Source organism: Grus americana, chromosome 2 (genome assembly GCF_028858705.1).
Source record: "Grus americana isolate bGruAme1 chromosome 2, bGruAme1.mat, whole genome shotgun sequence".
Classification (NCBI taxonomy): domain Eukaryota; kingdom Metazoa; phylum Chordata; class Aves; order Gruiformes; family Gruidae; genus Grus; species Grus americana.
This window is the reverse complement of record NC_072853.1, coordinates 124,826,261-124,839,763: the sequence shown is the minus strand read 5'-3', so window position 1 is coordinate 124,839,763 and position 13,503 is coordinate 124,826,261. Positions and strand designations below refer to the sequence as shown.

Below are 13,503 nucleotides of genomic sequence, written 5' to 3'. Positions count from 1 at the left end.
CTAAGGGAACTCCAACAATATCGACAGGCTTGATTGACATAAAACCAGTCTCTCTCTTTCGCCTCCACTGAACTCTTAGAGTAAATTCAGGGCCTGATTGAAGAGAGATAGGGCTTTAGCCATTGACTTCCATGGGAACAGAATTTGAACACTAGCAGCTACTGCCCTCTCCTAAAGCAGCCCTGAATATCTTGGCAAATGCTGTTTAGAAGCACTATCAATTTGATCCCGCTTCCTTCTCAGGACTGAAAGCCAAGTTCAGGGCTATTTATGTCTTATTAACTACAGGAGGCTTTGGATGGGAACTACAGCAAGCATTTAAATCTTCTCCTTGAAAAATGGGTTATGGCTTAATGAACCTTGTTCAGGTTAAAGCTGTTATTTATTCTTGATATTTCTATTTGTTACTGTCAGGTAGAAGTCAAAGAGCGAGCAGTGCCTTCTATCTTGAAGAGTTTATCAGGATGGAATAGCCTGAAATTTGTCTCAAGTGAATCAATTCTCACTTTTCTGACAGGAAAATACCAACAGTAGATTTTCCAGATATGCTTCAAAATACCACACATGCTCAAAACTTGGAGGATGTCAAGAACCATACAAAGAGATGTGCTTATCGGTTCAAAATATGAACATCTACAGATATCCAAATTACATTTTCTATTAAGTCAGCAGTACAAAAGGTGAAAGAAGAGGCAGGGACACAGGCATTTATTTTCGGTCAGTGTGTTCATACAGAGGAAAAGGAGAAAAGTAAGAATTCAGTCCATAAATTGAAGAGTGTCTGTCTGGAATGGAAGAGAGCAAAAGCAGAAAAAGTTTAAAAGATTTCCCTTTCCCTTCTTCCCCTTGTGAAGTATTTGAGGGTAAAACATCCTAGTTCTGCTGCAATCCTCTGATATTATTTACTTAATGTTGATATTATTTGAATAGTTCCTAAATATTTTCTATTTTAATTGATAAGCATAGTACCTAATTGTGATTTTTTTTCTTGTCTGAAGTAAATTTATTATTTTTAAAGCACTTCTTACATTGGAAATGGATTTGCTGATATAGTGCAATAGGATATGCTCTTTCCGGTATCTGCTGTTGTTATGTATTTGATTAGTAAGAATAATGGTACTACTGTAAAATATTCATGTGCATCTGATCTTGCAAAGCCTAGAGAACCTTTCTTACACAGGATTTCAGGAGGGATGAAGTAAACCAGAGATTTGAGTTCTTCTGTTTACTTAAAGCAACATGTTTGAACTCCTAAGACTCTGTTACACTCTACCTTATGTCCTGAAGAAGATTATTAGTTTGATTTCTTTGTATTTTGAGGTTGGTTACCATAGTTGTTTCCAGGTGTAAACCATTAAGACCTACACCACTTCAGAGCTAATAAGATAATTTTTGATCTTGCTGGATGTAATATGCTACGTGCCTGTGTTTAAAAAAAGCCAAAACCAAACAACCCAAAACCATCTTATCTGGACTCTTTCTTCCTGTCAGAACATTTTCTTTTGATCTTTTTGCTTATGTTAATGTTGAACGACACAGATTGACTTTGTCCCCAGAATTCCCCTGAGTTTGCTGTAGAGGAATATAATGTCCTGTGCAGAAACTTGCCTGTGAAGGGCATGGTACCATTGTCCTTTTCCATCTTCTTCCCTACCTCCTGAAAAGTCTGTACAGTGTTTTTCACTTTTTTTCTAGATGTGGGAGGTAAAGTTGTTTGGCAGTTCTGTTCAATCTCAGTCAATTTTAGGAAGCCCCAAGTTAACAAATAAGAGGTTGTCAGATGGTAATGCTGGATAATGGGAAGTCCAGAAAAGAAATAGCTTCTTATTTGTGGTTGGCTAATATATGGAGAGGGTATGTAGTAAACCATATGACTTCCTAGCTTGCTCAACCACATCATAGTATATGGGCTAATACCACATATGTACATTAGCAGATGATCATGGCATGCGTAAATATCCAACGTGCAGATTGTTTTTGCATGCTTCTCCTAATGGTATCATATGTTGCTTGATAGTTGTTCAGTGCTTGAAACAAAAAGCTTTTGAAGCTTCATATGTGACGTTTAATAGGTCTTTCTCTAATGCTGGCTTAGCACCTGCTCCTCCCTCACAGTCACATCAAAGTGAATTGTAAGTAACCACTCTGAAATCATGCAGCATCGTGCTGTGGAGTAAAACTGGTGAAAGTGCAGGGCAATCAGCCCTGTAAAATCTCTCCATCTGCAGAAAGAATCTCCATAGCCACCTGGATGCTTTTAAACCTTCATTATTTTAAATTTAAAGTGGTTGGCTGAGCATTGCTTCTACCAAAATCTGATACAATAATCGAAGTCAGAGGTGGGTAAGGACCTCTGGGGTCACACAGTCAAGCTTTCTGCCAATAATGGATTGTTCCCTGCAGTTCAGTTTCTAGTGACCTTGGAAATTACTAGCCTGCTAAAATGGTAATGAAAAAACAAAGCTGTTAAAGCTTCAGAAGTAGCCAAAGTGATGCTGTCCCAATGAGAAATTGTGTTTTTGATGTGAGATTCTCTACGTGTGTTGCTCCTTGGTTGCAGTTTTGAAGTGGTCGCAGTTTTAATCTACACTTTCTGACCCATTTTGAGCTGGCTCTAACTAAGAGGCTGGGGGAGGTGAGCTTGGTTTAATATTGTATGAACTTATCTTGTCCTTTAACCAAATCATATTTTTTATTACAAATAACTCAGCAACTTGACTAGCCCCTCTACCGCAACATTTTCTTTATGTCCCTGCACTTTCAACATTTCTAGCGTCCCAGAAACAGGAAATGGGGAGAAAAAAAAACCAGGAGTTTTGCCTTTTTCCATCAAAAACCCCGGTTAATTAATTACAGCCTCTACTTGTCATGCCTGGGAACCCAAAAATTCCTGAAAAGATTCAGATGTGACACATCATTTTTAGATTTCTTTCAGCCAAGCCGATACTGGTTTACTTATCTGTTGACATAGGCACTAGAGGACAGGCTTGACATACACCTAATGAAGTGGGTAGAATTTGGCCCCTCTTTTAAGAAGAAGGAAGCAAAGGCAAGCTCCCACCAGCAAGCTAATTACAGTTTTGGCTGAAAAATATTTTAGGAGGCTGTTAAAAGCTGGGTAGATGGGAAATGATCCCAAGACACTGAGTTTCCTTCCTGTTGTACCCATTTGATGTGTGGTAGTTTCTTCACTAGGGGGCCCTATTGTGAGCTGCCTTTTGGGGTGTGCAGCTCTGTGAATGTCCATTCTTCCCGGGGCTCCGGCCCCCCGACTATTGTGTTCGCACACACCAGATCCCAGTTGGAGAGGAAAGGGTTTTTCTCAGCTGCCAACTTGCTTAAAAGAGGAGTTAAGAGGAAAAGAAAGCTAATTGGACTGTGCTTGGCAAAAGTCTCTATTTTATTCTGTTTATTCAGATTTTTAAAGGATTGGGTGCCGAGAAACACAAAAATAGTGAGAGCGCTTATTCCTTAAACAGATTCTTGCAAAGTTTTTACAATAAAACTAGAAAGCTGCTTTAGTAAAGCAGTGTTTATCCTTGCACTAATGCTGGTCATGAATACGTGTCTAACTTAGCTGGAACTAATGCCTGACTCTACTATTCCACTACAGTAACTTAACATTCTGCGTAGGCTGATTATTTTTTCAACAATATTTGCTAAATTCTTTTAAGGGCTGCCAGTATGTATTTTTTGAAGCTTAGTTAGTAAGAACAGCTGCCAGTGGAGTCAAGGCTAAAAGAGGCAAAAATATCTGCAGAAGGCAAGATTTTACTTCAAAAGATCAGTATTACAAAGCACTACTGTTGCTGGTATAATCACTTTCTTTGGGGGGGATGCTAATATAGACTGGGTTTCTTGTCTTCACAGCCCCCACTGAGCCTTTGCTGTGCAAATTTGCTGATGGAGGGCAAAAGAAGCGCCAGAATCAAAGCAAATACACACAGAATGGAAGGCCGTGGCCCAGAGAAGGAGAGGTAAGTGCTGCTCGGCAATTATTTTCCCGGGGTTTGGCAGAAGTCAGCTGCAGACCTGGGGGTCTACCTTTCAGGGCTGTGAAGAAGTCAGATAGCACACAAAAACAATAGTTTCACACAGAAAAAGGTATATAAGCAAGGGGGAGAGGGAGGCTTATGATAATGTGCAGAGTGTAAAGTTACAGGAAAAGAGAATTTCAGAGCTTGGTGTGGAATTGTGCGCAGCCTTGTCCCACCACGAGTGCTCTGTCTGCAGCTGGACCCGAGCCCAATATTCTCTTACTGGCATATTTTATAAACCCCAAATCAATTTACACTTAAGCAACTGAGCAATGTTATTTCTTCTATATCGTTCCTGGTGATAAAATATCATCAGGCAATAGGTGGGCTGTTAGAAAAGGGAAAGATGTACTTGCACATCCAAGTAAGAGTTTCCCAAAAGCTTGTCCGAGCTGGGCTCTACATTCTGTCCAAGTCAAAACAGTTCATAGTAGCCTCGGCTCCATCATGTGTACAAAATGGAGGAAAAAAAAAAAAAGTATTGTAACGGTTGCTTTCTGCTTTTGGTACAAATAGTCTGTTACTGGAGTTTCCTTTCTGTGTACTTGTACATGAAGTGACTCCAAATGTGGGTGAAATAAGAAAGGAATTTATTTGACTCTTCAAGAGTTTGTTTACTCCTCTTGAATGTTTTTATAGGACAAATCCACTTGAATAAATGAGGTAGATCTGGTCATAGTACTTCATGATTATAGCTGTGAAGGCTGAAGGACTTGCAAGTATTTCCATCCTAAACACCTATTCTTTTTGTTTATGATTGAGACTTCAAGGGAAAAAAAGTATGTTGCTCAATTGTGACCCACTAGAACACAAATTGGGGGGTTTTTTCCCTTGGTTTTTTGGGGGGAGGAGCTGCGATGTTTACTTCAATTTTACAAAGCAAATAAACAAGAAAACTATTCAGTATTTCTAAGTTACATATTTCTAGAAGGTTTCTGCTTTTTTGTAACTATTTGATTTTGCTAGCTGATACTTTTTGGACCGTTAGCTTATGACATATATAGTCTAGCATGATTGGTGAGCTCCTAAAACAAACAGAAAGCCTCTTGAAAGCATAGAAATTTCTCCCTCCAGCAAGGTGGTTATTGTACACTGTTCCAACAGCAATGCTCCAAAATATTTTTAGCTTTGCAGGCTGAAAGTACCAGTGTGGCAGCCACATTTGCTACAAGAGATTGCAGAAGTCTCCAAAGGTTCATTGCAGTCTCTTATGTCGTATGTCTCAAAAAATGGAGACATCTTCTTAGGAGCCATTATGGTTTGTCATGTTAAGGATCTACTTAGGAACAAGTGCCCAAGAAGTACTCAGGTCATCGTATACAAAGCTTGAAAAACAAAGGTCTATATATAGGAGACAATAATAAACCCTCAATAAGGTCAAGAATCCATATTTTAAAGACCTATAAATCCCTGTTTGAATAGTAAATGCCATCATAGCTATTATCTCCACTGTTCTATACTTCCTTCAGTTCAAATCAATAAACAAGAGAATATAAAGTTAAAGCCAACAAGCCTCCATTATGCCTATGGCCTCAGGGCATAAGCTTATTACATCGTATGTAGTTCATTTGCTGCTAGTAGAGTGGCTCATACTAAGCACAGCGATATCCCTGTGACATAAAGGCATGGTGTGGTTGGTGTGTTTATAATGTCAACATTTAAAAACTGGTTTTCAGTGCTGGGAGACATCATTCCTTATTGTTGTTCACAGTCAACTACAGAGCTGTTGTCATGGTATAATCTACAAATGTGGAAAGATTGTAAAGATACAAACTCAGAAATATTTCAGGCTAGGCATGTGCTCTGTTTTCTTAGATTTTCTTACATTTTCTTACATTTTCTCTGATTACTACCTTGCTGAACATTGGATATTTACTATTCAAAGCATAGCATCGAAGGCAAGAATGCATATTCTCTTTTAGGGTCACTCATTTATTGGGTTTCTTCCCTACCATCATTGATATTCTTATTTCGAATGTAAAATTCTTCTGTGTAATTACTCTTATACTTTATATGCAATAGGGTTTTTCTAACTCTTTGTCCTTTAACAATCTTACTCTAAGCATGATGTACCATTTAATTGTTCTCTGTGTAGCAGCACTCTGGTAACCTTCCTACAATTATTCCTGTCAACTTTAATTTCTGCTAAAAAGAACAGGCAGCGTGTAGTGAGAAATAATTGATATATGACAAGTATCATAGTTCTGATTACAAATGGGATCTGGAAATATTCCCTGCACCTCTGCTTTTTCTTGGTTTCTTCCCCAAAGAAAAGCATTGAAATAGCGTCCAAGAGATTACTCCCTCAGTATTTCCACCCTGGCCAAATCCTGTGGTATCTAGACCAAGATGTAGTTGGCTGTTGTTCAGATAAGCCTTTGAATTCTTGAATACTTACGTGAAGAGCGTTTCTAAAACTTCCGAGGTTTAACCAGCCTGAACACTGAGCATGCGTGAGGATCATTGCTTGGAAGGGCAGACCCCAAAGAAATGGCACTAACAGTTCTCTCACTGGCCTCAGGTTTGAGTGTGCAAAGCAGACACAGGCAGCTGTGCCCAATGCTCGGCTCTAGGGGGAAAATGGCAAGAGATTTAGCAGGCAGGAGCAGGTTTTACCTCTCTGGCCGTCCTGTTCTCAGAGGTTTTGCTCTCTTTTAGGGAGAGCTTCTGTGGAATTTTATAAGAGAGAATTACTTTTTTTGGTAAAGTTTTCAGGCCATGCTGCAGAATGTAATAGAAAATCTTACTCCTATCATACATTTTTGTAGATTGCTTCATAACCATATAGAAATACTTAAGTCAGCTGTTAGATTGGCTTACCTTTTAAAGTCAAGTCTTTAGGAATACACTGAATTTCTTTAGGGTTTTTCGGGGGCGGGGGGGTTGGTACTTGGTTACTTGACCAGTTGTAACCAGGGAAGAATGCCTGACCTTGAATAGCACTTTCTAGTCCTTACCCTTCCATTCTTGTTTGAAGCCTCAGGAAATACTCAGCAGATTTACTGAGGCATTTGACTGAGGATTTGTGATGGCTGACCAGTTCTGGACTAAGGAGCCGAGAGCTTAGATTACTGATGGTTTTGTAAAAGGCTGTCAAAGTATGCACCTAACATACAGGTGCAATAAATGTACAGTGAAACCTGCAAATTTTAGAAATATTTGCAGTGAAATTCTGACTAATAACTAAGTTACAAGTTATTTTTATTTCTGGGTAGTTTTTTCTGAGTCACACCGGTTTAATTCATCACTCTGTTTTGAAACTTTGCCTTACAAGATCATGTTGAGATGGTGATAGAGTGTAATCATATTCAAATTCTGTCTGTAAAATATTTAATTTACCTCTAAATTGCAATTGACAAGTCTAGAAGTGGGTGACATTTCTCCAAAAAAAAGTTCATTAGCTGAAGATGCATCTGGAGTAGTTACAAATTGATATCAGATTGGTTTAAAAACTGCAACTTAAATTTTACAACATAATCTTTTATTGCAGATTTACTGAAACTTTGCTTTGGTTTTTCACAAATAAAATCATTTGATATGTGTATTTAAGAGAGGGTTTATTTGAAATTTATCTGGTAGAAAGGGAGAAATCTCACATAAACTGAAAACAAATTAAATGCTTTACATCTGCCCAAAGTTTATTATTGTTTACATTCCTCTAGAAAGAACAGTTCTAGAAATGGTAGCCTTTCTATATCTGGTCAGCCCAAAGTGATTAAGTAGTTTTTACAATCACAATATTTTGAAACCTTTGATACTTCATTTGCAAGGTTCTGTAAAATTTAGACCATTATAATACTTGTGTTGTCTTTCTTGCAAAAGAATATCACCATTACAGTATTGGTGCATATATGACAACAGTGTCATGCACCATTGAATGCGACCCCCTTGTCATTGAATTTGGTCTGATATCTATAGTGATATTTAATAATTGCCACCAATAATTCTTCTACTGATTGCTTTCTTGCTTCTGTAATCTGGGTTACTTCTTTTTTTCTCGTAGCCAAGAGTTTAACCTTCATTTCCTCCCCTTGCCTCTCTTCCTCCTTTCCCCCTTTCTCCTTTGTTTTCTTTTAAGATCAGTTGGTGAAATGTCTAAAGAATTAAACGTGGTTTTAATTCTTTCTTTAAAAAATAAGATGACCTAGTAGTTTGGGAATGTTGTTTTTGTTAACAGTTTCTCTTTTTATCTGCTACTCATTACAATTTTGTCTAATGCAAACAGTAATAAAAACATACAATAGGTGATTTGAGAGACTTCCCAATTTTTTTGTAAAATCAGTACCAGTGAAGGGCTGAAGCAGTTGATCCTGGTGCCAGTTGTCCCTTCTTTACCAGCAGCAGGCATTTAGAAATGATTAGTAGATCTGTGCCAGGCCCATTTATAACTCAGACATAGATTTCTTCTTATGCTTCCAAGGAGATAAGTACTGCTTAGTTGTGCTCCATAATCCTCAGTGTCTAGAGCTGATATATTTTATACCTAGTCAAATATTTTTTTATTGTCACTGGGAGACACTTTCCAGGCCTGTCCAGATACGCGGTAGTACCCTCATATGCCAGCCATGCACAAAGACATTTACTATATATTTTAGTGTGTGTAAGTTAGACATTGGTCAGTATTTTGCATGCTTATTTTCAGCAAAAGCTTAGTTTAGCAAAGAGAGGAATTGAACCTGAAGAGAAGCCTACACAGAGGGAGAAAGTAGAAGGGCAAAAGGTAACTGGCAAATAAGTGAAAAGATGCAGAGCAATGAGTTAAAAGTTCTTGATGACACAAGATGCTGTCATTGTGGGCAACGTTTTGAAAAGGTACCTAAGTTGCACAAATACCAAAGACCAGTTTAAGTGGTTGGATTTTGAGCTTATAAAGCTCATAGAAATATTTTAAATTAATGACCTATAAGAAATAACTATCCCTGAAATCAGGATTTTAAAAGGGACTGGTTTTACTCATAATAAGGGCCATGGTTTGGTTAAAGTAGAATCAGGACTGTACCTGCTCTCTCAGATTAGTTTTCTTACTTTTCATTTTGGCTTTGGATTTCCTTCTGCAGTGAAAAATGTCATGCCACTTGCCCCAGAGATTTTCTTGCAGTTGTGTGTTCCACCAAAATTCTGCTGCTACGACAGTGTTTTCTTACACAGAATAAACAGATGTTGGAGACAGCGGAAAAGGACGTATCTTTTTCTGCACTCTGCTGTATCCCCGACAGATACTTGGTGGGCTGTCACTTTCAGTAGTGCTGCGAGCCATCCCTGGAAGTCTTCCCAGCTCACTGTAACACACACATCTAGCATGCAGATGTGACTGTAATCCACAGCTGATTTAACACTGGATCAGAGTGATGGCAAAACGGGTGTGCCAGATCCCCAAAAGCAGATGGTTTGTAGACCTGAAGATGGCAAGGTTAAACATATGAGTTGGCTGTGGAAACAGAATAATTATATTGTATTATATATGTCCCTATGAGGAGGATGTTATTTTCTTTTTAACTTTTGTAGACTTCAGCACTTATCATTTAACTCATCAGATAAATTGAAGTGGAAACAAAGCAACTCAACCCTGAGAACAGAAGCTGTGTAGATCAGGCTTCCAGTCCAGTGCTGTAGCACAAAAAGGGTTTCTTGTCATTCATTTGGGTATCTGAACTTGTCATTGTCTTTATCAGCACAACCTCTGACCTTCTGAGGTTCATGAATCACTTCCCAGGTTTGACCTCAATATTATATATTTTTCTCTCCACAACTACTTTCTTCTCAGAACTTGCAGCTGCTTAAGGAGCACACATCACTGGGAAATGCTCCGCTTCTTTCATATGCATCTATATATTTAAGAGGTGTCACATTTTCATTTTAGATTTCTTCTTCTCTAAAAAGTAAAGGTGGTTTTTTATTCAGAATTAAATTCAGAAATCTTTCTAATAATGTGGAATATTTCTGACAGAACTGTTTAAATAATCAAAGGAAGGAACTCTGCCAAGTTAACTTTACTGCTGACTGAGCTTATTTTGTTAAATCAGTATTTTAAACGAATCTCATTTGGGTGGTTGGTTCCTTTCCCCTTCTCTCTCTTCTTTCTTCAAAGTGTTTCAGTCAGAGTATCTGCTGTCAGGGCACAAGAGATCCTTGTGCTGTGATGCCTGGCAGATATTAGCGGTGGTAACAAAACAAGGGCAGGAATTTCAGTGTTGAAATTTCAATTGATTCCACTGTAGTAGCCAAGAGCACACCCATTCCCTTGGGACAGCAGTCCTCCAGCGTGAAAGGATGACAGGATGAGTCAGAGAAGATGGGGAAGAGAGGCTTATCTTCTGGTCTAACTCCAGTTTTTTCCAGTGGGACTGTGGCCTCCTGCACAGTATGAAATCCTGGGGTGCTCCAGCACTAGGCACAGGCTGGCCAGGGCAGGTTCAAGGAGATATGAGGAAGATTCACCTCTGAGGAAGAGGCGTGGGGCATGTCTGTAGTAGGTCGGTCAGTATTACGGTGAATTTTTGCACACAGTGAGGGAAAGATGCATACACGGAGAGTAGGTAATGATATGTTGGTGAAGCTGTTTGTGGAAGCTACTTCCCAGCAGCAAAGAGGATATCATGCAACCTAAAATGTATAGATACTTCTGTGTGCTGGAAGACAGATACTGGGCTGAAAGAGGTTGTTCTTGTGACGGATCAGAGAGATTTGGAAGAGAAATAATAAACCCCCCTTATTTCACGTGATATTGAAGATGTGATCATTTTTTTAATAATCACTCCACAACTTAATCATTTCTTTGAGAGATTTACAAATCCAATTTACATAAGCAATGCAAATGTGATGGTCTAAGAGTCTCTTTAATGAGGCAAATGTGCTCATTTATGTTCAAATCATAACAAAGAGAGGGAAAAAACAGAACCAGAACACCTTGTCTTTGCCCATGGAAAATTTTTCACAGTAAAGTGTTGAACAAAGCCCTTCAAACTTCCTGGGGGAACCCTTGCCTTCCAGTGCTTTCTGATATTTCCTGCACTTTATTGAAGGAAAGAGCTTAAATTTAAAGAAAGGTACAGACTGAGTAGACTGAGTCTCTTGTTATTAGAATCTCTTTGTTCAGCAATGTCAATAATTAGAAAACTTCAGCAACAAACCAGCAAAAATCTTCATTCCTTTGTCCTAAGTTCAGACACTTTGGTAAAAATAAGCAATAAGTAAACACGTATGGTTTAAATAGTCTTTTTGCAAAATCAGTATTTTAAAAGAGCTGGTTTTATTTCCGTGTCACTTGTGACATTCTGAATATAATAAGTAATTATTGAGAATTATCTTTATTTATTATTATGTATGGGACTGATAGCAGATACTCCTTTTATTAATTACTTTAAGAGATTGCATATAGAAATGTTGAGGTGCAGAATTTTCATTCATTAGCTATGTGTCCATTATCTGGCTGAGAGACATAAAAATTCTGTGGTTCAGTCGTTCCTTCATAGAAGATTTATCTGACAAATATTTTCCTGAAGCAGCATTCCATCATCAGTGCCACTCGCTCAGGTGGCATTTCATCAGGAAGTGTCACTATCAGCAGAAGGAATAAGACCCCGTCCTTCCACTGAAACATGAGCAAAATGGTGGATGAAAAGACCTGCAAGAAAATACTCTTCAGCACAACTGAGGACTGCTATAGAAACATCAGCCAGTGCCTCGGCATAGTTAATACCATATTAAGCACAGTGACAGCTATATTCAGTTCTGTGTTTTTGACAGAATAAGCTGGACCTCTGTCGCATGGAAGTCTGAGGCCAACCCTAATATTCTGTATTTGGTATTTTTGGAATTCCTGTTTGTGTGTTATGGAGGAAAGTGCAGACAATTTTCCAGTAAGTCGTTATTGCTCATCAGTTTTTATTCCTGATGAATGAGGATGCTTCAGACCATAAATCTTTCACTGGTCCAGGCTAACTGTTGCCTCTCCTGGGCTTCCAGCCAGTGTAGTTTTGTAGGGAGGAATTACGCAACTTGATGAGAAAGAAGTAAATAATCCTCTGTTAGCAGCTATTTGAACCAGCAGCTGTTTAAGGCTATTCAGCAGTGGGGGATATTAGCAATATTACTGGGCAAACTGTAGGTGGTGTACCATATGCACGTATTGCCACACGCTGTGTCGTATTGGTCTAATGTGAAACTTTCGTTTACTGGCAAATGTGATAGTGATATTTATAGTGGTCACTGCTGAAGTACTTGAACAGATTCTTGTAATCTGTCACCATGCAGTATGGATATGGAGCATCGATAAGGAGATGAGTGTCCAGCCTTTCACATTTTGTACTCGCCAGACCCACAATGGCGTCCCTTATTCCTACTACCAATAATACATAATGGACTTGATGCTAATATCTAGAGAATGGAGTATATGTGTTTTGTCTGCATGCACCCATGCGCAGGTCTGGGGCGTGATGGGTTTGGAGGGCAAGCTGAGGGTCTGTGCACAACCATGTGCTCAAACATCCATGAGACAAGTAACCAAAAGCGACATAAACATGTGTTTGCAGGTCTCACGTGGACACTTGAGCATTGTTAGGGCTCCAGTGAAAGAGCTACTGCAATTTATTCTTTCTGCACCCTCATTCTTACTTATGTCAAAGAAACTATGAAATGAATGCTTTTTTAAAAAACAGTCCTGTGTTCTTGTTCTTAGTTTCCTGAATTATCCTTTGCTTGGGAGATAGTACGTATTTTATTAAAACAATGGCATTTTCAATAAGCAAACCAGTTGCCCTAGCATCTGCTTAAAAGAATAATGAGAAAAATATTCAAATTTAATAATGACATGAAGTTTTGGCTACATAAGGTAGTGTGAAGCCTACCATTTCAGATCAGAAATTATTTTTGGCCTCTGGAAACTTGGACCATCTCCTCTCAGAGCAGTGTGCAGCTGCTGGGCTAACCTGTCTCTTCCAGGAGTGCTGCCTGCTCTCTGCCCACTCCTCACCAGAGCGTTTACCCTGGCTGCTCACCTGCCTGCACGGGAGCCAACCAAGCCCGAATGCTTTCCTGACCTGTCTGAGCAGCCATCTGGAAGGGAGCAGATGCCATTATTCAAAAGTACTTTGGTAGATGAGTCCAGGGGCATTAAAGCTCCCACCAGGAGCGTGGACCCTGCTGCACAGTTAGTAAAACACCTGTCCTTGAAGCGAATGCTTCTGTCTCCTGTCTCTGGCAGCGAGCATGTACTCTATATGACAAGCAGAGAGAAATACAGTGTGTTGGGGTGGGAGGGTGCCATGGCCATTTTTCAGCTACTCCCAAAGCGAGAGGAGCACCTTGAGTAACGGGGTTCCTCTGCTCCCTCCTCCTAGCCCTGCACAAAGAGAGGTGTCTTCCTGTCTCCTGGTAGTGTCTTACATTGGAAAGTAGTTCATGAAGAGAGGGAAAAAAATAATAAGGAAGACAAAAAGTCAAAGCAAATGCAGTGTGTGGGAGGAGA

General features: G+C 39.2%; 1 protein-coding gene across 10 annotated transcripts in view; it reads left to right on the top strand.

Moving 5' to 3' along the window:
* The window catches only part of RBMS3 (RNA binding motif single stranded interacting protein 3), a 720,759-nt gene that overhangs the window by 624,636 nt on the left and 82,620 nt on the right, over positions 1-13,503 (top strand). For all 10 annotated transcript variants that reach the window (XM_054815906.1, XM_054815907.1, XM_054815905.1 and 7 more), the window contains one exon: positions 3,871-3,977. In XM_054815906.1, coding sequence (XP_054671881.1) covers positions 3,871-3,977 — 107 coding nt within the window. The remainder of the gene's footprint in view (positions 1-3,870; positions 3,978-13,503) is intronic.